General features: G+C 48.8%; 1 protein-coding gene across 1 annotated transcript; it reads left to right on the top strand.

Moving 5' to 3' along the window:
• Window positions 1-4,574: 4,574 nt before the first annotated feature.
• HMGCS2 (3-hydroxy-3-methylglutaryl-CoA synthase 2) lies at window positions 4,575-21,219 on the top strand. Its single transcript, XM_036342733.1, has 10 exons — window positions 4,575-4,752; window positions 6,517-6,971; window positions 9,228-9,353; window positions 9,919-10,083; window positions 11,881-12,046; window positions 14,209-14,379; window positions 15,881-15,987; window positions 16,653-16,778; window positions 18,445-18,556; window positions 20,778-21,219. Exons 1-9 carry the CDS (start codon window positions 4,649-4,651, stop codon window positions 18,549-18,551), a joined length of 1,527 nt encoding a protein of 508 aa, XP_036198626.1. The 5' UTR covers window positions 4,575-4,648; the 3' UTR covers window positions 18,552-18,556; window positions 20,778-21,219.
• The last annotated feature ends 1,080 nt before the right edge of the window (window positions 21,220-22,299 follow it).

The raw sequence follows: 22,299 nt of genomic DNA, 5'->3' as shown, positions 1-22,299 counted from the left end.
GGAGCTCTGTCCTGAGGCCCCACAGTAGGACTTTAGACTCAAGTGTCTGAACCGAGACTGGAAAGGCACCTGATGCCAAAAAGAAAGCAACCAGGTAGATGCTGTTCCCCCAAGTGTGCTCACGGGCATAAAACTCCAGCCACCGCCTAAGGCAGTTTGTTATACTGGGAAGAGCAAAAGGCTTTGGAATTAGGCCTCTGCGACTGCCTCCAACTGGCTGTAGGAGGTGGAGCCTGACATCTCTGAGACCCTGTCTTTTTTCTCGGGAATCTAAGGGCTAAATTGGTGGAAACAGGTCGAGTTTGGAATGGGGCCTGACATACATGCTTAACAAGTGCAGCTGTCCTCTCTGAGAGTGACACAAGCTGTCATATTAGCTGCTTACGACCGTGACACAAGCTGACACCCTCCACTGGGGAGTAGGACAGCAGCACAGGCGAAACTTGGGCTCCAGGAAACTCTGTGCATGTGTCTCCTGGCCCATAAGGAGCCCACGGGAAGCAATACAGACAGGATGGAGAGGGAGGTGCGTTCCAAGCTCTGATTCAAAAATCTAGCACACGTTTGCCTCAGACTTACTCCATGTGAAGTCATCATAGTCACTGCATGGATGAAGGCAAAGGAGAGTAAGCTGAGGGCATAAAGATTAAGCCAGAAATCACACAGATGAAATTCTTTGTGATCTTGGGTTAGATGTCTTAGGACACAAAAAGCCAAAACCACAGAAGAAAAAAAAAATCATAAATTATCATCAACATGAAAAGTGTTTGCTCTTAAAATATACTGCTGAAAAGCTAAAAGGCATGTCATGAAATGGGAGAAAAATATTTGTACAACATAGATCTGAGAAAGGGCTTGCAATTCAATAAGAAGGCAACTTGATTATTTTTTAAATGGGCAAAAGAAGTGAACAGACACTTCACCAAAAAATACACACGAATAGCCAATAAGCACATGAGTAGATATTCAACCTCACTAGTTAATTTAACTAGAGCACTGCTAATTAAAACCAAATGTGGCTATCCTAGGAATGCAGGATTCAGCACAAGAAAATCAACCAATCCGTGTATGTTAATAGCATGAAGGAAAACCCTCACATGGTTATCTCAGTTGGCTTTATTTTAAGCATTCGGCAAAGTCTATCTTCCTTTTATAATTAAAAACAATCTCAGAGCCCTGGCTGGCGGGGCTCAGTTGGCTGGGCGCCATCCTGTGCACCGAAGATCTCCGGTTCATTTTTCTGATCCTGTTTACTCTGTAGGATTACCTGACTTTTCCTCTAGATCCTCCTCCCCGTAAGCAAACACAAACAAGAGGAAATTTATTCTGCCTCTGCTCTGAGCCACAAGCCAGACTATTGCACTTCACCTGCAGGCATGATGATGGTGGTGTGATGACCTAAATCTTGAAGCTAGCAAAGTTGCAGGCTGCCAAGTTCCTTCCTTTAAAAAAAAGTTTATATATATATATATATATATATATATATATATATATATATATTCAGAGAGGAAGGGGGAAAGAGAGAAAAACATCAATGATGAGAGAGAATCATCAATCGGCTGCCTCCTGTACACCCCACACTGGGGATTGAGCCCGCAATCCAGGCATGTGCCCTGACCAGGAATTGAACCATGACCTCCTGGTTCATAGATCAACGCTCAGCCACTGAGCCACGCCAGCCGGACCCAAGTTCCTTCCTTAACAGCCCAATGATTATTTTCTTATCTCATGAAAGGCTGGCAGCATTCACACAGCAGACCCTCCCTTGATTTCCCAGGTCCAGCTATTGCGCACCAAGTGTGAGGCAGGGGTCCTGTGTAGCAGACATGGCTTGTGGGCAGTGGGAGGAAGCGTGAGGAAATCAGGTCCTCTTCAGCCTGTAGATGCTGGTTCATTTCCTCACACCCTCCCCAGTGCACAGCGTTCATTTATTGAACACTTATCATGTTCAAGGCACTGTGCTCAGTGCCTGACATGCACTATCCCACTTCACCACCACCATAATCCAGTGATACTCTAAGTGAAGAAACGGATTCTAAGAAATTCCAAACGATTAGTTCCATGCATCCAGGTACGATATGGCTGACTCCAAAGTCTATGTTAATGCCACTGTACTACAAGTTGTGTAGCTATGGATATAAAACTTACATTTCTATCATTATATAGTCTTCCACTCCAGCTCCCTCCCTCACCCCACCTTGACAACCATTCCTGGTTGCAGCTGTGTTTTGTAAGATGCAGGAGGTATGCATGTTATTAAACTGGTTTGCGTTTCTCTTGTTCTTCTGTCTTTTATTATAAGGAGGACTCGGCCAAGGACCTAGAAAAGGGAAAATCATTTTTCCTCTCCTCGTTTCTTAGTAGCGCCTTCCAGTACGAATTCTTCCTTTTCTTTCTTAGACACACAGCATGGTTATTTTAAATTCTGGGTCTGTTTCCAGAAATTCTGTTTCCTATGGTATGTGTCCTTCAGTGTGCTGTCTTCCTTTACAGTCCTCAGAGTATTGTGATTTTGGCGCCTGCCGTTTTGTTCTCTGGGCAATGGCCACTCTCTGGTGTTGTGTGTTGGGTAAGCGCTGAAGGCCGGGCCCTGGTAGGTGTGTATTTCAGGGGAGGGCCCTCAGGGAGAGCCCCAGACATTGCCTAGCCCCCTGTGGACCATCCGTGTTTGCTGCCACGTCACCAGGAGACACCCCTGACCACGGCTTCACATTTAAACCGCCAGGAAACCATGGCACCGGGAGAATATTGCTGGGCCATCCATCTGGGGGGTTGAGAATGGAGGTTTGTTACAGGGATCGTCAGAGTGTGATTGGTCAATCTGCAAGTCTGTGCCTGCACTGGGCACCAGGGTAGGGCTTTTAAATGTCCCTCCTCCCTCTGCCCCCTCCAGCCATCCTCCACCCCAGGCTCCACCCCCCTTCCAGCCTCATCCCTGCCTCTGTCCCATCCCCATCTAGGGCATCCTTCAGACTCCTCAGGGATTTCTCACAGCTTTTAAAACAAAAAAAATGCTTCCAATTCATGCTTTACTTTTTTTTTCCTGGTGCTTTCTGGGTTGATTTGGGAAGAAGCGTTCAAACAGCCCTAGTGCCAAGTTAAAAAAAAAAAAAAGGGTTTGACATGATAAAAATGCGATGCAAATTCTAAGGATGCCCATTATCAACAAAATTCTGAGACCTCCAAAAAAGCAGAGGCGGTTGCTTATGTAAATTGTTTGCTTTGTGGCTTATTATTTGTTATTGACATAAGAAGACTGCGAGCACAGAATGTTTTTCCAGCTGTTTCAGTGTGTGCGAAGGCGAACACACAGTGAATGCCAGGGGCGGTGTGACAGGCGGTGCCAGGGTTTGCTCCTTGAGAATCACAGGCAACCGTTACCGCACTGTGTCTTCCCCGTGCACACACTGAACCCTCCCTCCGGGAGGCTGCACCTCGTCTTGCTAGCTTTGTTCCCTGCATGACATCGTAGACACAAGGCCGCGCCTGGAATGGTGACAATGGAGAGACAGCAAAACACCCAGTCAGGGCTCAGTGTGGTTCTTTGAGAAATTCCATCAGACTCCACACCCTTTCCCCTACTTTTCTCAGGACCTTTCCCTTAATTAGATAACAATCTATTACCTATAAGCCTCAGACGAGGCGCCTCCCTCACAGAACTGTGGGTCTGAATGTCGCCCCAGGCAATCAGAAAAGGCAAGTCCTGCCAAGTAAGAGGTTGGTTAACCACTAACTGAACCCCGGCACCGTCTGCTCTTCCCTCCCACAGCAGAATCTGCAAGTGAGTGCAGGAACGAGCGGGATAGGGAGGTGCAGCGGTGAGAGCCCGGCCTGCTGAGGGGCCCCCGATGTGTGGTGGCAAATGCAGAGCGAATCAGTCACTAGTGTTGTGTTTTCCTTCAGCCACGTTGGGCGGCTCAGATGCAGGCACACACACCTAGGTTACAGATTTGATCCCCAGTTGGGGCGACTGAGGTTTCTCTCTCACACTGATGTTTCTCTCTCTCTTCCTTTCCCTTCCTCTTTCTCTAAAGTCAATAAAAACATATCCTCAGGCAAGGATTTTTTTTAAAAAAAAGATAGGAAAAATCGAGCGGGCTCCACACCCTTGCTGATGCCAGCCCTTTGCCTATGTGCCAATACCCACTGGCAACTATGTTAAGGGCTACTATTAAAAGATTCATTCCTTGTGGTTTTGAAAGATTTTTTCTTATTATGCATATTATACATTAAAATAATAACAGCTCACTCCACAGGGAGCATTCTGGACCACCAAGTGAGAGGGACTCAGATGAGGAGCCAGGCCAGGTGGTTACCTTAGGACGCGGTACCAGGAACATCAGCCCCTGCGCGTTTGCTGGGCACCCATCAGGCTGCCACAGCCCGAGAAAGGAGGGGTGGGAGCTACCTACCCTCTCCTGCGCATGCCCGGGAGCAGGACCACTCTCTGCGAGTAGGAGGATGTTTTCCTTTGACTTACCGCTGCTCTGAGACCTTTGGCCCAGTTTAGGCAGCCAGCTGAGCCCTGATAAACAGGGGAGTGCCCTCTGGGGGCAGGAGTCTGGGGCTCTATAAAGCCGGCTGGGGCACTGCCGGGCACCTCTCCCCTGGACTGTGAACTGCTGGCTCTCTGCTCGCTCCTCTGAAAATGCAGCGGCTGCTGACTCCCGCCAAGCGGGTCTTGCAACTGAAGAGGGTGCTCCAGGGAGCACCTGCCATGCTTACCCACCTTCTCCCCGCCGCCCACCACAGGTGAGTCCGCGGCTTCCAGAGACTGTCCAGCTCACTCACAGGGACGTGTCCCAGAACCAGCAGAAGGTAGGCAGAGGTTCCCGCCACAAGGAAAAGCCCACAGAACCCAAGTCAGAGGTTGGCAAGGCTTGTGCACAGCCTTAGCTACGCAAGGTAACCTCTGGGGTCTGAGGTTCCTCATCTCTAAAGGGACAGCCCCTCCCAGCTGGAGTCCCAGGGTCTCAAACTCTGAATGAGGGCGTCTGTCACACCCCCAGCTGCGCCAGCTGTGGAGGAATCAGCACCGGGGCCCACAGCATTCTCCCCTCCACCATACCCACATTTTTGTTGTTGTTGTTGTTGTTGTTGTTGTTAATCCTCACCCAAGAATATTTTTCCAATTGATTTTTAGAGAGAGAGGAAGGGAGAGGGAGAGAGAGAAACATTGATGTGACAGAGACACATTGATTGGTTGCACACGCCCCAACCGGGGCCAGGGATTGAGCTTGCAACCAAGGTACACGCCCTTGACCGGAATCAAACCTGGACCCTTCAGTCTGCAGGTCGACGCTCTGTCCCCTGAGCCAAACCAGCGAGGGTCACCATCCCCACCTTTGCCCACAGCCCCTGTCAAGACCTTCAGGATTCTGTGCCAATGGCAGTGTTAGCAAACCCAGCTGCTCCAAGTCACTGCAGCAAGATTCAAAAGGAACAAGGGTAGCAGGTGCTTTTCTCTGTCCTCTGATTACATGGAAGGGCAAAAGGGGATGTAAAGATGTGTGTGCGTGTGCATGTGCACGTGTGTGCAATCTGCCTGTGCGCAGAAGCACCTATGCTCTCTGCCTTTCTTTGTGAACTTGCCCAGTCTGGCCCAAGTCTCCCAGCATGGATGGGAACACAGCTACAGCCAGTCCCCCAGGACCCCGGAGCCACCCTGCACCCTGGCAGTAGCCCTTTCTTTCCTGCCACTTCTACACTGCATTCCCTGGGTGTTCTGGGAAATGACTTCGATCTGGTGCCTCCCCCTGCCTGGCACCCGGGGAGCTGGGAGGACGGGTGTGGGGGGCAGGTGAGACTCTCTAGCCTTCTTTTTTTTTTTTTGGACTCTCCACCATTGTCCACACTCTCCCCCACCCACCGTGTACAGGTCCAATGTCCCAGCTCCGAATGTCACCTGTTTTGGTGTTTGTGAAAAAGGCACTGACGTGGGTTGGCTTGTTTCAATAAGCAGCCTTTGGCCGCCCACCAAGAAGCCAACCTCAGTCCTCACCAACCTGCCCCTCCTTCAGACGTTCTCGGGCCTAGATCTTGGCAACATCGGCCACATTTCCCTTGTCGGTATATTCACAGCTAATCCCCACTTTCCGGGGCCTGGACAGCATTGAGAATCTTCTCTATGGGGCTCTTTTTCCTATTTGTTTATCCTCCCTAATCCAACCTGCATCGGCTCTAAAGGCAACCTAAGAGCTTCCCCGATCTCAGCATGCGCTTCGCGGCCTTTAACACCAAGGAAGACTGGTGCCCTTCACCTTGTGGTCCCGCCTGCTTTTTCTCAGGTGTCGTCTCCCTCCGCCCTTCGCTCTCCACCCCAGGTATCCTTACCTGTTCAATCACCCCACCCCCCACCCCCGTGGCCACTGCCCTTGACCGGGAATCGAACCTGCAACCTCCTGGTGCACAGGACAACGCCCAACCAACGGAGCCACACCAGCCAGGACTGTATGGTTTTTTGAGGAAACTGGCTAGAGACCATCAGTGGGATTTTGCTTGTTATTTCCCCTGCAGGTTTTCTACAGTCCCTACTGTCCCCTTGGCCAAAACGGGTTCTTGGCCGAAGGATGTGGGCATCCTGGCCCTGGAGGTGTACTTCCCAGCCCAATACGTGGACCAGACAGACCTGGAGAAGTACAACAATGTGGAAGCAGGGAGGTACACTGTGGGCCTGGGCCAAACCCGCATGGGCTTCTGCTCCGTCAAGGAGGACATCAACTCCCTGTGCCTGACGGTGGTGCAGCAGCTGATGGAGCGCACGAAGCTCCCCTGGGACGCGGTGGGCCGGCTGGAAGTGGGCACCGAGACCATCATCGACAAGTCCAAGGCTGTCAAAACAGTGCTCATGGAGCTCTTCCAGGACTCGGGCAACACGGACATCGAGGGCATCGACACCACCAATGCCTGCTACGGGGGCACTGCCTCCCTCTTCAATGCGGCCAACTGGATGGAGTCCAGCTCCTGGGATGGTATGTGCTGCCAGAGGGCTGATGTAAGAAAGGAGCTGGAGTGGGAGGCTGAACACTCGGGTTTTTTTTGTTTTGTTTTGTTTGTTTAAAATATATTTTTATTGATTTCAGAGAGGAAGGGAGAGGGAGAGACAGAAACATCAATGCCTCCTGCATGCCCCACACTGGGAATCGAGCCCGCAACCTGGGCATGTGCCCAGACTCAGAATCAAACCATGAGCTCCAGGTTCATAGGTCGATGCTCAACCACTGAGCCATGCCGGCTGGGCTTCTTGGTGTTTTTTTTATGAAAGTAATTGGAAATTATACTTAAAAAAACATTACACATACACAAAAGTGTGTAAAGTGATTTTTTTTAAAAAGTTCCCTTTGGACGCCTTATTACCATTTTCCAGAATTTAACAGTTTCTGTGTATTCTTCCAGATTTTTCTATGTACCTGCAAGTACAACTTATCTATTCAGATTTCGTTTTTAACATTATACATATGATATGTATAACATCTCTATGATGTCCTCGAGGTCATTCTATATCAATATACATAAAGTCTGCTTTGCTCTTTTAAACACTACATAATATGCTATTCATCAATGTGCCAAACTTTACTGAATTAGCTCATATTGACAGATATTTAGATTGTTGCAAGTTTTGTGCAATGATCAATCCTGTTTTCATGAGTGTTGTACAGGTTTTGCATGCTTGCGATAATGTGTGGGAAGACTAGATTTCTAGACATGGAATTGCAGGGTATGTTGTGTTGTGTTGATTTAAGAGTTTAATAGAATGTGCCCAATTGCTCTTCAAAATGTTGTACGAACGTACATTTCTACGATACATATTATAGACTTTCTAATCTTTGTCAATATTATAAGTAAAATAATAGTGTCATTGATTTGCCTTTTTTTCATTATGAGAACTTGAATATTTTTATGACATTTTTTGGCCATTTCCCTATTATATTCTTTGTCTTTTTTATGAGACTTTTTATAAAAGAAGAAAAATATCCTTTTGTTGGTTATAAGTATCGTAAATACTTCCCCAGTTTGTCTTTTGAGTTTGTTTCTGATTGAAGATTTTAATTTTTAAGTGGTGAGATTTACCGATTTTTTTTCCTTAATGGCTTCTAAATACAGATAAATGATAGATCGATAGGTAGATAATTGATAGATAGATAGACAGATAGATAGATAGATAGATGATAGATAGATGATAGAAATAGAGACAAAGATATAGACATAGATATATAGATATTTTGGGGAAATAATTTTTTGTTGGGATTGGAGTTGTTATAGTTCTTAAGAAAAGGCTCTCGGGTTTCGATGAATTTGGGCTGAATCCTAACTGAATCTTTACTGTACCATCTATTAGCCGTGTGGCTCTGGACAGTGATTTCAGTGCTTCAGGCCCCAATGTACCCAGCCCTGGAGTAAATCCTAGGGGCTTCCTTATGGAGCAGATAGATGCTAAAATTACTACCACGTGTCCCCTGAAGCTCAAGTTTGGTGTGCTTTTTGGGGTGGGGAATGGGGAGCAGTACTATCAAATGAAAGTGGAACAAATAATAGCCAAGACAACAATTATTCATTGAGTAATCGTCTCACTATTATAGAGGTAGTAACTATGATCATATACATTAAATGTGCTTCCTCAACATAAAACCCTCTTCCCAATAAAAATACTATAATCAAGTTGTTCAGAGCACATGGCTTAGGATCCAGACAGAACTGGGCTGGAGTATCCAATGCCATGTTCACCAGGTGTGAGAGCTTAGCAGGTGACTTGGCCTCTCTGGAAGGCAGTGTCTTCCCCTGTCAGTGTAGATGTTATCAGCCTCATTGGGTGGCTTTTAGGATTCCTGGAGGCTAACTAATGTCTAGCTAGTCTTTCAAATGTTAGTTTCCCTCCCTACCCCTTGGCTTTCTGTGAGAAGGAATTTCAGCCACAGAGTGCTGAAGGGGATGGGCACCAAGCTACATTACCTCCAAAAGTGCCCATTAAGAAACTGCTCATGGAACTCAGAAACAGAATTCTGAGTAAGTGAGAGTTTTACAGCTACAGCACCTGGACACGGAGTTTTGACTTTGCATTTCCAATGTGTCATGATGGGTTTCACAGAACCCAGGCTCCCTGGGGCGGGGATTTTGGGTTTTGTCTGCCAATCTATCTCCAACACCTAAAATCGTGCCTGGCACACGGGAGGCGCTCAGTCTACTGAGACTTGATGGTGATGATACTTATTTCTGGTCTCTCCTTGCAGGTCGCTATGCAATGGTGGTCTGTGGAGACATCGCAGTGTATCCCAGCGGCAACGCTCGCCCCACAGGGGGCGCCGGAGCCGTGGCGATGCTGATTGGGCCCGAGGCCCCCCTGGTCCTTGAGAGAGGTTTGTAGTGACCTGCAGGTGCATGGTACCCAAACACGGTGCACGGGACGGCCAAATGCATAGCTCCTGACCCCCAATGGGCATGGCGTACCTACTATGCGGGGCTGAGGGTGGATTTGAGGATGTCAGTTGCGGTCTAAAGGGGGATTGGGGAGCAGAGGGCAGGGAGAAAGGGATGAGAGGGATGGAGGGGTTCATCTTTTGCGCCATCACACGTTGGGACAGGGATGCATGGAATAAATGGGGGTGATGCTGTTAACAAGGACGTAAACTGGCAGTTGAAGATGAAAGATGATTATTGGGTGGAAAGTAAGACTTTCCTTTGAGACTTTTGGCATCTATTCCAGATTTTGATCAGCCCAGATAGGCGTGGAAAGGCAAGCATGAATCTCACTTACGTAAGAGCAACAACATATTCTGCTTTGAACATGTGAGGGACGTTGAGTGGGCCCGAGCGCGGGCCCGAGACAGACAGAGACCAGGGGGCTGTAAGAGTTCTCCCATCCTCTCTGCTCCATGCGGGCTGCTCGGCGCAGTCACTGAATCCCACTGTGTGTCTTGCCAGGGCTGCGGGGAACCCACATGGAGAACGTATACGATTTCTACAAACCAGATGGGGCTTCGGAATACCCGATGGTGGACGGGAAGCTCTCCATCCAGTGCTACATACGGGCCTTGGACCGGTGCTACACAGTCTACCGCCAGAAAATCCAGAACCAGTGGAAACAAGGTATGGGGCTCAGGGGGCAGAAAGGGGGGCGCTATGCACACGGGGCCAGGAGTTTGTCCTAAAAGCTTCAGATAAGGCCTCTTCTCTCCTCGGAAAGTGATCTCAAGAGGATTTTTCTGCCTGGTCGTGGTCACAGTTTGATTCCCGGTCAGGGCACATGCCCAGGTTTCTGGCTTGATCCCCAGAGGGGACCTGTAGGAGGCAGCCGATCAATGATTCTCTCATCATTGACGTTTTTATCTCTCTCTCCCTCTCCCCCTCTGAAATCAATTTAAAAAAAAAAATTAAGACAATTGTTTCATGTCCTCTTCTTCTTACACCTTCCCTGGGTCCATGCCCAAGTCCAATGGGAAGTCATTCAAATTCAAGTATGACATTGCCTCTAACTTGAGCTAAATAAACAATCTAGGCCAAAGCCACCAATATGAAACCAGCAGGTGTCAGCCACCTGGAGGGGGACTGTGGTGAGTCTGAGTAACCACATCCTGCTGGGCCCAGCATTTGTTGCTGCTGAAGTCAGGAGTGACGGGACTCCTGGTTGGTCGCTTGCCACCTTCTGAAGTCTGCTTGGTGTTGGAAAAGCTGCCTGTGTCTTCAGTATACTGTTGTCAGGGGTTCTCCCCAGATGGTAGTGTTACAAGTTGACTTTATTTTCTCCTCCAGTTTCTAAATGGTCCTCTAAAAAAATATATGTACTGCTTTCAAAATCAGAAAAGAAACAAATTTTATTTTAGAAATAAAGAGAAACCTACTTTTATTTTTTTGTTAACCCTCACATGAGGATTTTTTCCACTTTTATTTTTTTGTTAACCCTCACATGAGGATTTTTTCCACTTTTATTTTTTTGTTAACCCTCACATGAGGATTTTTTCCACTTTTATTTTTTTGTTAACCCTCACATGAGGATTTTTTCCATTGATTTTTTTAGAGGGAATGAAAGGGGGGGGGGGTGGGGAGAGAGAGAGAGAAACACTGATGTGCTCTCAGAGAGAGACAACCCTGATTGGTTGCCTCCCACACACGCTCCGACCAGCCCTGGAACAAACCTACAACCCAGGTACATGCCTTTGACTGGGAATCGAACCCACAACCTGTGAGGACCAAGGCTCTATCACTGAGCCACACCAGCCAGGGCAAGAGAAACCTACTTTTTAAAAATAAAAAGGGTTCTGACCTGTTTAGCCACGCCCAGATGGGCACCTGCAAACGGCAGGTTTCAGTGAGGGAAAAGGCAGGTGCTGAAGCGTCAGAGCATGGATGCTGTAGGGGTGGCACAAGCAGCCACTTCTTGCCCCTCCCCCCTGCAGTGGGTGAAATGCCAGCTGCCCAGCTGCTCCCCACAGGCGAGGAGCCAACCTGGACCTCCGCCTCTGCCATCCACTGCAAACCGCTATTCAGAGAAACTGTCTGAAGTGTAGAGTGAGAGGCATCAGAACAGGAATCCAGAGCCAGCCATTTTGGAGCTGTGACTTTGGACACGTAACTTAACTCTGTATTTTGTAGACCCTGTTTCCTCCTCTGGACAAGAGAGAAAATGATAGGACACAAGGTTGATGGGGAGGAATTCGCTTTCACAGAGGTTGGCCATAGCAGACAGGAAGCATCTAGTTGTTTCTTTCCCTTCTTCCGTGTAAGTCGGGTGTTTAGTTAAGTGCTTGCAAGGGGACGGAGCAAACCTCGGGCGTGTTTGCTGGAGGCGGGGCCCGGCGTCCCTCGGCAGTTAGATATTGGAGCCAGGGTCTCAGTGGCTTAGCTATCAATCATGTCACCTCCTTGTTTTCACACTGTCCCTCCCAGCTGGCATCAACCGAACCTTCACTCTCGATGACTTACAGTTCATGATCTTCCACTCACCCTTCTGCAAGTTGGTCCAGAAATCGCTGGCTCGCCTGATGTACAATGACTTCCTATCGGCCAGCAGCGACACTCAGAGCAGCCGCTACAAGGGGCTGGAGGCCTTCAGGTGAGTCTCTTTGTGGAGAGCCTAGAGCAGTGGTTCTCAACCTTCTGGCCCTTTAAATACAGTTCCTCATGTTGTGACCCAACCATACAATTATTTTCGTTGCTACTTCATAACTGTAATGTTGCTACTGTTATGAATCATAATGTAAATATCTGATGTGCAGGATGGTTTTAGGCAACCCCTGTGAAAGGGTCGTTTGACCGCCAAAGGGATCAGGACCCACAGGTTGAGAACCGCTGGCCTAGAGGGTCAGGAGGCGTGAGGAAGGAGGAGGCTTCCTCCAGCCTTGAGTCTGGACCACCAGCCACTCCTGTGGGGGGAAAGGACACTCCTCTAACAACAGAAATGACACCAAGTCTTGCGTGGGTTAGTGGGTTAATGTCCACATAGGGTCCTCCACCTTTATCTCAGGAGCACAGGGAGTTTGCCAGCAACTTGGATCATGGGACTATAGGAAGCTTCAGAGAATAAGACAAAGGGGAAAGAGGGCGTGGCTACATCATTCAGTCAGTAAACATTCGATGAACGTCAGCTATGTGCCAGGCATCTTAATAAACTCTAGGGACACAGAAGCAAGGGTGACTCTATGCGCTCTGCCTAGAGGCTCTCACAGTTCATATGGACAGAAACACCCAGAAACAATCCCCGTACAGGACAGCAGCTCAGCCAGTGTCCAGTCTAATTCTCACTCACCGTGGACTCCAGCAATGCCTTGCTTGTTGCCTCCATTCCCCCATCTACAAAACCGAGACAGTCCAGCTCATCCTCTTAGAGGTCAATAAGGCAGGAAGAATGCCATTTATGGATGCACGACTCCAAGATATTTAGGAACAAAACAAATCTTCAATACAGAGAGCCCCCACTAGGAAGAGAATGTTCCCTCTCTTCTTGGTCCCTGTTCAGGGGTCGTAATATGCCAGCAATATCTGCCCCTATTGCAAACTGCTACTGCCCCAGCCACTAACAAACACCCACATGAGCACAAACACCGCTTACGAGAACTGCTCCATGAAAAGCATTCGAACATACAAAGATAATAACCTAATATATTTAATATATGAAATCTCTTCAATAATAAGAGAAGCACGTTAGTAGAAAACTGAGCCAAGGATATGGATAAGGAATTTCCTCAAAGAAGAAATGCACAGAATCATATTTTTAAATGTGCATGCTCATTGGTAACAAAGTTGAACAGATTACCATGTTCTTTGTGCGGCCTTTTTGAAATTGGAATGCCCAGAATTGACGAGGCTACGGGAAAATGGGGCAATTAGTGGATATTGATACAAGGGTTTGGGGGAGTAATAGGAAAACAGGGGGTATAGTGCTTAACGATATGCGTAGCTTCTGGCTCAGTGATTCCACATGTTTAAAAGAACATGTAGGTTTTCTGAGTAGTGTTTTAACTGGTGAGGATAGGAATGGGAGCTGGGCCAATGGAGGGCCAATGCTGTCATGACCCATTCTTGCAGCCCTTATGATACTGTCGTAGAAGGTGATCTGTTGCCACAGAGAAAACCAGTTAAGGATGCGTGCTAAACAGAATGTAAGAATGGTTTTATTTTCCAATAAACTGTATGAAGGTAGAGATAGATCCCACACAAAATATATGACCTAAGCGCTCTCTCTGAATGGTAGACTATTCGGGACATCTTCATCTTTGCACTTTTCTGTATTTCTAAATATGCTATAATACAAACATGTGCCCCACTAAGTAACAAAATAAACTGATGAACAGAATGGACCCAGAGTCATGGAAGCATGGAACAGAGTGCGGAATCTCAGAGGGAAGGAGGGGGGGGGGGGGGGGTAATCAACCAAAGAGCTTGAATGCATATATGCATACCCCATGGACACAGAAGGCCTGGGGCAGGGAGGGGAAAGAGGGGGTGGGTTGGAGGGGGTCAATGGGGGGAAAAAGGGACATATATAATACTTTCAACAATAAAGAATTATTTGAAAAAACAAACAAAACCAAAAAACATGTGCCCCGGAGTCTTCTCTCAAGAGCAGCGGTCACCAACCGGTGGTCCGTGGACCACTGGTGGTCCCTGAGGTCCGAAAGGTTGGTGACCGCTGCTCCAGAGCATTACTTCCCTCCAGAGCTGCCTCCCTCCCCTCCTGGGGCTCTCACCTGGCCTGTTCCTCTGGCTGCCTCACAGGGGGCTAAAGCTGGAAGACACCTACACCAACAAGGACATGGACAAAGCTCTCCTGAAGGCCTCTCTGGACATGTTCAACAAGAAAACCAAGGCCTCTCTTTACCTCTCCACGCACAATGGGAACACGTACACCTCCTCCCTGTATGGGTGCCTGGCCTCACTTCTGTCCCAGTGAGTACTGCGTCTGGCCCATCTCCCAACCCTCCCGTGGCCTCAGGGGTCAACCAAGCCTGAGTCCTCTTGTGGTTCAGAATTTTTTTTAAGAAGGAAGGAAGAGAGGAAGGCAAGGAGGGAGGGAGGGAGGGACGGAGGGAGGTGAAAGAACCTTATTCTAAAGGTGTGTATAGGAGGTTTACAATCAGTATTAAACAGTCATCTCCAGCCGAAACCGGTTTGACTCAGTGGATAGAGCGTCGGCCTGTGGACTGAGGGGTCCCGGGTTCGATTCCGGTCAAGGGCATGTACCTGGGTTGCGGGCACATCCCCAGTGGGAGATGTGCAGGAGGCGGCTGATCGATGTTTCTCTCCCATCGATATTTCTAACTCTCTATCTCTCTCCCTTCCTCTCTGTAAAAAATCAATAAAATATATTAAAAAAAAAACAAAAAACCAGTCATCTCCAAAGTGAAGTTCATGTATTATGTCAGGGGATGTGCAAGAGCTACTCTATGCAGCAAGAAAACAGAGGAACTTTTATGCATATTTTTATCTCATCCACTTAAAATCTCTATACTTAGTAAAGATTCCTGGTTAAGAGAGTCTAGTTTTAGAGTCCCCAACCTAGGTTCAAATCTCTTTACCACTTATTAACTTGGACCTTGAGAAAAGACTTAACCTCTATGTGCCTCCCTTTCCCCATCTATAAAATATGTGCAATTACGTTATGTACCTTGCTGGGTTTTGACGAGTGTTAAATGTCTAAAGCAATGAGAACTGTAATAACACTCAGCAGATGCTCAAATGTTAATTGTTATTTCTATTGACATTCTACGTTGTGAGGTTTAGAAGGGAATACATGTACTATATGTAGTACATGCATATAATCTAGGAGATGCATATATATAAACTTGGCAAAATTGCCCAGGTGGTGTGGCTCAGTGGTTGAATGTCAACCCATGAACCAAGAGATCACTTAATTCGATCCCTAGTAGGGGGCATGCAGGAAGCAGCAGATCGGTGATGTTTCTCTCTCATCGATGTTTATCTCTCTATCCCTCTCCCTTCCTCTCTCCCTAAAAACCAAGAAAAACATATTTTAAAATAAATAAATAAACAAACTTGGTGAAATTATTGCTAATGAGGGGACGAGAGCACTACCAGTCAATGTAGAAGCCTGCAGGTGAGTCCAGTGGTCTGGTCTCCATTCGGAGATGCCTTCAGACTTCACGGAACTCACCTTGTCTTCAGGGGTGGGGAGAAGCTCCTTGTACACCCCGAAATTCCTTTTCACTCCCTGCGCCTTCTGCACCTTGGATTTTAGCTGCTTCCTTCTCGGCATATTTTTCTCCTTCTGGGCCTGTCCCCGGGGTCCAACATCCCTCTTTGTGTGGGTGCTGGGAGCCCATTTCCAGTGGCAAGAGGTGAACTAGATTGAGTCGATGGGTGGTTGTGTATGAGGAGCACAGGATACAATACCGGTGCGCGTTCTGGGTTTTGATTCCCTCCCCTGCAGTCACTCTGCCCAAGAGTTGGCCGGCTCCAGGATCGGCGCCTTCTCCTACGGCTCAGGCTTGGCAGCAAGTTTCTTCTCATTTCGTGCGTCCCAGGATGCTTCTCCGGGTGAGTCCGTCTTTCTACCAGGTGCTTCTGGTAAAAGAAACGATGTTCTGCCTCGCCGCCAGGGAGGCTCCCACCCTCACGAATAGTGTGATTAAGAACAAAGGAAACCCCTAAAGGGATTTAAGCTGTGGAGCAGGTTTGTCTGATTTGTGTATTTGAAGCGCTGCCCTGGCACTAAGGTAGATTTGGGGAACCCCGTCAAGCTGGTCCAGCAAATAGTGCAGGTGAGAGTAAGGATGGCTTGGTTGCAGCTGGTTAAAGAGACATGGGCGTAAGGTTGCGTTGGTGGTATAGTGGTGAGCATAGCTGCCTTCCAAGAGACATGGGCGGATTTGAGGTACCCAGTAAGCAGCTGTTGATTGCTTTATGACGAATGCAATAAAAGTCACGCATCTAAACGCTGCCTGAGATGTACCTTGACTAGATGAGTGTCTGCCCCTGTGTTTTGCCAGCATTGTGTTTGCTGGCCTTCATCATTTCCTGGCTTCCAGGACACACACACACAGGGCACTGTCCCCCCCAGGTTGGAGCTCCCACAAACCCTTGCTGTTACTGGGCTGGTGGCTGGTAGCAGTGACAATGACAAGGAAGCCGCTTTATCAATCTTAGTATTTGTGCTGCCGAAGCGAGCACGCCGCTTTATCAATCTTGCTTTTGCTTCCCAGGCTCCCCCCTGGCAAACCTGGTCTCTAGTCTGTCAGACCTGCCAAAACGCCTGGACTCCCGGAAGCGCATGTCTCCTGAGGAGTTCACAGAAATAATGGACCAAAGAGAACAATTCTTCCACAAGGGTAAGGAAAGGGCAGGAAGAGAGGGGGAGGAGGCGGTTTTTCTCAGATTCTAGGCCGGTAGCTGAGAGCCAGGAATTCATCAGAGGTCCAGCATATAGTGGGCCAAGGGGAAGATGCCTCCGAGATATGACTGGGAGAAGATCTGTTAGGTGCCAAGGGGCAAGAATGCGGTGGGGAAGCAAAAGACAGAGCTGGGGCAAGGCAGCAGTCAGCATGTGGCTTCCCAGTACAGTTAACCACCAAAATGGGGTACGGAGGGAGCAGGGTAGCCCCATGCAAGCCAGATGTATGGTCTTTGAAAATACTGTCTATGCAACAGTTGAAAGAACCCAGACTTTGGAGCTAGATATTCAAATTAAACTGACCTGTGACACCCACCAGCTCTTGCTCTTTGGGAAAATTATTGAACTTTTCTCAGTTGTCTAAAATCATGCTAACTCTGTCCGGCTGGTGTGGCTCCGTGGTTGAGCGTCAACCCATGAACCAGGGGGTCATGGTTTGATTCCCAGTCGGGGCACATGCCCAGGTTGGGAGCTTGATGCCCGGGGGGGGGGGGGGGGGGGGGCGGGGGGAGGTATGCAGGAGGCAGCTGATGGATGATTCTCTCTCATCGATGTTTCTCTCTCTCATTCCCTCTCCCTTCCTCTCTCTGAAGTCAATAAAAACATAAAATAAAATCATGCCAATTTTGCAGAATTGCCAAACAAATTAAATAAATGAGTGCATTAAAATAAGTTTGGAGCAAACTTGACTGTCTCCACCCAACTGCCCTCTTTCCCTATGAAACCTAAAAACCCAATATGGCCCCACAAAGCAACAAAAGAAAAGTAAACCAAAGCTAGAGATATGACTGGAGAGACCAGATGGTGATGTTAAAACCACAGTAACCGTATTTTCTGAAGCAAATCTTGAGATACATGGTTTGTACCGTGGTCTGAAAGGGGGACAGAACCTATGGAATTTGGAATGTTCCAGAAAACCTAGGTGGAGCAGCCATCAATCTTATCTGGAACAAGGGACATGATAGAACAAAGAAAAAAAAAACAAAACAATAAAAATGGGACCTCTGAGATGAACATCCATGGACAAAACACTGAAATACTATAATAAACCAGGGCCAGAGGGCTTAGGGCGCAGGAGAAAGTGTCTGGTAGGAAATGGGAAGCTCTGAGGTACACCTCAAGCTAAGTCCCACTGACCCAAAAAGCACGCGGTGACTGTGTCAGTGGAGGAAGGCCATGTTTACTGAAGGAGAATGTCAAGCTCCTGTAATAAAATGCCTAATAGCCCTGCCTATGGACTAGATCCTATGGACTAGAGCCTATGGACTAGGACCTATGGACTAGAGACTATGGACTAGGACCTATGGACTAGAGACTATGGAACTAGGACCTATGGACTAGAGCCTATGGACTAGGACCTATGGACTAGAGACTATGGACTAGGACCTATGGACTAGAGACTATGGACTAGGACCTATGCACGTGCTCTGCTTCTGGTCCTCCTGCTGGTCCAGTGCTCTATTGGGCATAGAGGTGACCTCGCAGCCCCTTGCAACACAGCCAGGAGAGGGTCCCACAGATCTGTAGGCGTCCCTGTTACTATTTTCTCCTCCCCAATTGCATATAGCTCGTCTTGAGTCTTGCCTCCTCTCCTTATCCCACAGTGAATTTCTCACCCCCTGCTGACACCACCAGCCTTTTCCCAGGCACCTGGTACCTGGAGAGAGTGGATGAGCTGCATCGCCGAAAGTATGCCCGGTGTCCGGTCTGAAGGTGGTGAGTGGAATGTTGCAGGGTTGGCGGCAGGAACGTTTTCCCCCGGGAAACAGATGCAGTTCTGATGGTGAAACTAGGCCCAGGAGGGTCTGTAGCTCCCAACATGGTCAGAGGTGGGGAGTTTGTCCCATGAAGACCAAGAAAAACACTAGAACTCTTTGCCCTGGAAAGCCCAGAGCAGCGGGGAGAGGCGTGTTTTTAAATCTCAATGTGAAAAAGAGAGTCAACGTGTGTATCTGATCTGCATATGCCAGGAAGCGCCCTAGAAGCTCGATAAAACAAAGTTAGCACCTTATGGAGAAGCAGGCTGTGGCCTTGAACCTATGGGATTCATTACTCCAAAGGGGCGAGATCAGCCCTAGCTGGTTTGGCTCAGTGGATAGAGTATCGGCCTGCGGACTGAGGGGTCCCGGGTTTGATTCCAGTCAAGGGCACATGCCCAGGTTTTGGGCTTGATCTCCAGTAGGGGGCGTGCAGGAGGCAGGTGATCAATGATTCTCTCTCATCATTGATGTTTCTATCTCTCTCTCTCCCTCTCCCTTCCTCACTGAAATCAGTAAAAATATATTTTTTAAAAACCACAAAGGGGCGAGATCAGTCAGGAAAATGAATAGCTTCAGAAAAGACACACAGCAGTGTGATAGGGACAGATTCATAAGAGCAGGATCTTAAGGAGAGAAGAGTTTAATGGGAGTGGAATGGGGCCAGAGGAAGTGGAATGTTGTTGTTAATCCTGACCCGCAGATATTTTTCCATTGATTTTTTGAGAGAGTGGAAGGAAGCGGAAGACTGAGAGAGAGAGAGAGAGAGAGAGAGAGAGAGAGAGAGAGAGAGAGAGAGAGAAACATCAATGTGAGAGAGACATATCAATTGGTTGCCTCCCGTCCACACCCCAACCAGGGCTGGGATCAAGCTTGCAACAGAGGTACGTGCCCTGGACTGGAATCGAACCTGAGACCCTTCAGTCCGAGGGCTGATGCTCTATCCACTGAGCCAAACCAGCAAGGCTTTTAAGCTACTTTTTAAAAGAAAAATCAAGTATTTGGAATCTTAAGAGAGTTCATGGACCCAGATATCTGCCTTCAGTTTATCTGCCTTCCAAGTTGGTAAGATACGCAGAAGAGTGAGAAGCAATTTCTCTTATAGCCCATACACCTCAATAAACCCGGTCTCACGCCCAAATACTTCCTCTATATTTTTCTGGGGGTTTTTTAATTGATTTTTTTTTTTAATTGTTTCCTTCCTTTGGTAGATGAAGGGGGAAGAATGAAAAGGTTTGCCGAAGGCAGGGTGTGGAATAGGAGACAGGAGGGAAAAGTCCAGGGATAAAGGAGATTCTGAGATAAAGCAGAAAACTGCAGGCTGAGGGGGGCCCCCAGCTCACTCCCAGCCCTGCCAGCTGCTCGGTGGGGGGTCAGGGGCCAGGCGGGGAGGGTGGGGCTGCAGGCTGTGGTGAGAAGGCAGGCTCAGGCGGCAGGTTCACCAGATGCTGACACTGCCAGGGAGTTCGGATGTTTGTTTGTTTGTTTGTTTGTTTGTTTGTTTGTTTGTTTGTTTGAAATATGGTTCTTAAGGGAAAGTCAGTGGCAAAGAGGGGGCTGTTAAGTATGCCAAGCTGGTTCAGTCATGAGGAGGGGGAAGAGAGAGAGGCAGGGGAAGGAGGGAGGGCGGGAGGGAAAAAGAGAGACATTTGGGTTTTTCACGGTGTGTGGTGGAGAGAGAATGACATTTGGGATTTTGAAGGGAGGATTTCAGGGTCCAGCCCCCTCCCTCTCGGGGTGGGCCAGCTCCCCTCCGGGCTTAGCCGCGCTGTGCCTATGAGAGAAAGCTGGCGCCCTGGGCCTGCTCATGCCCATCACTCACCCGGGAAGGAACCCACACTAAGGAGCTCGGAGCTGAAATAGGACTTTGAGTCAGGGCAGTGCTCGGCAAGCTCTTTGGGCCTCTGCGCGGCCCTGCCCAGCCCGCTGGCCTCTCAGACAGACCGTGTCAAGGGGGCTCTGCCAGCCCTGGCTCCCGGCATTGGGCACCTCGGGCAGGCAGCAGGGCTTGGAGCTGGGAGGGGAGACCGTGGAGCACCCCAGCCAGCCCACGGGATGCTGTTAGGAGAGAGAGCCCCTGTGCACAGCCCTGCCTCGGGCAAGAAGCAGGGACTGAGGGCGGGTGCCCGGTGTGAGACTCAATATTCAATGGCCTTGTTTTGCTTCTTTAAATTCCACAGCTCCACGGAGTGGCCCTGGGAAAAGTATGCTAGCACAGCTTTTGCCCACGAATCATATCAAAACAAACAACCACCCACCCACTCTTAGCTGGTAAACAGAATGGATTGGACACGCTGTCCCCATCAGCCCGGGCCCTGTGGAGTGACAGCCACCCTCCGGGGGCCCGCATGCCTTCTCCTGCTGCATCACTGGTGCGCTGTGAGCCAGGGCCCTTCGTGGAAAAGAGAGATGGAGGGAGGCCTAGCCCGGACCTCCAGCAACGTGCAGATCCTTGTCTCCAGATCCGGACGACTTGTCTATCGTTTGTTATAGCTGTTTTTATTATTATTATTACGCTCCTGCGCTGTTATATCTTTATTCTTTCTTCGGGTTTTCTGTGTATTTCTCAATTTTATACCTGGTGCTCAGCTGATATAGCGCCATTAAAAAGATAGAGGCGGGGGCGGGGGCGGGGGAGAGGGGGGAGGGGCCTACGGTGTGGTGCTGGACAATAGCTAGACGTGGGGGAGGGGTGATGACTTTGTAGTGTATACAGTTGTCGAATTCCAATGCTGTACACCTGAAATGTATATAATCACGTAATAAAAGTTAAAGGCAAGAGAAGCAACCAGGCCCCAAAAGTCACAAGCAAGAAAATAAAATTAAATATTCACGCCCTGGCTCAATGGTTGGAGCGCCGGCCCGCGCACTGAAAGGTCACTGGTTCGACTCCCAGTCAAGGCCACGTACCTGAGTTGCAGGTTGGATCCCCAGCTCAGTCCTGTGAGTGCAGGAGGCAACCAATCAATTCTCTTACAGATGCTTTTCTCTCTCTCCCTCCCTCCCTCTCTCTCTCTCTCTCTCTCTCTCTCTCTCTCTCTCTCTCTCTCCCTTTCTCCCTTCTCCCTCCCTATCTAAAAATCCGTGGGAAAACTAGCCTTGGGTGAGGATTAACATTAAATTTAATTAAACTAAATACTCAAAACACAAAAGGAGGGAAGGATTGTTCTGTTTCCTGGAGAGAAGCCTGCTGAGCCTCCAGGCTCCTGCCCTGCCCTGGCACCTGCCCCCCAGCAGTGAGTTGCTGAGCACGGTCTCCCTCCTTTCTTTTCTCTGGGAGGTACAGGGAGACCAGGGTGGTGCAGCACACAGGGTGGCCAGCTTCCCTCCCTGACCCAGGACAGCCGCCCAGGAGAGCCAGCAGTCAGGGGCCGGACAGGACTGCGAGAGCTTGCGGATCAAAGCTCCCCGCCTGGCCAGTGGCATCTGAACAAATAAACCTGGGAGGGGTGTAATAGGTTCCGTCTTGGCTCCTCCAGCCAAAAAAACACGAAAAAAACCTAGAAGGAAACTTTCCCCCCAGGGGACTGTTTGTCCCCCTTGGGTGAGGGCACTGCTTTTTCCAGGATCCTCTTGTAAAATAGCAATGGATCAGGGAGGTGGGGGCTGAGCCGAGGCCGGGACTGGGGGGTGGACACCACGTTGCTCCCATTCATTTCCTTTTAGAAAGTTGCTTCAGCCACCCCGACGAGAGAGAGAGTT

The sequence above is a fragment of the Myotis myotis genome, unplaced genomic scaffold (genome assembly GCF_014108235.1).
Source record: "Myotis myotis isolate mMyoMyo1 unplaced genomic scaffold, mMyoMyo1.p scaffold_m19_p_18, whole genome shotgun sequence".
NCBI classification, from domain to species: Eukaryota; Metazoa; Chordata; class Mammalia; order Chiroptera; family Vespertilionidae; genus Myotis; species Myotis myotis.
Note: the sequence above shows the minus strand (reverse complement) of the source record. Positions and strands in the feature narration are given on the sequence as shown.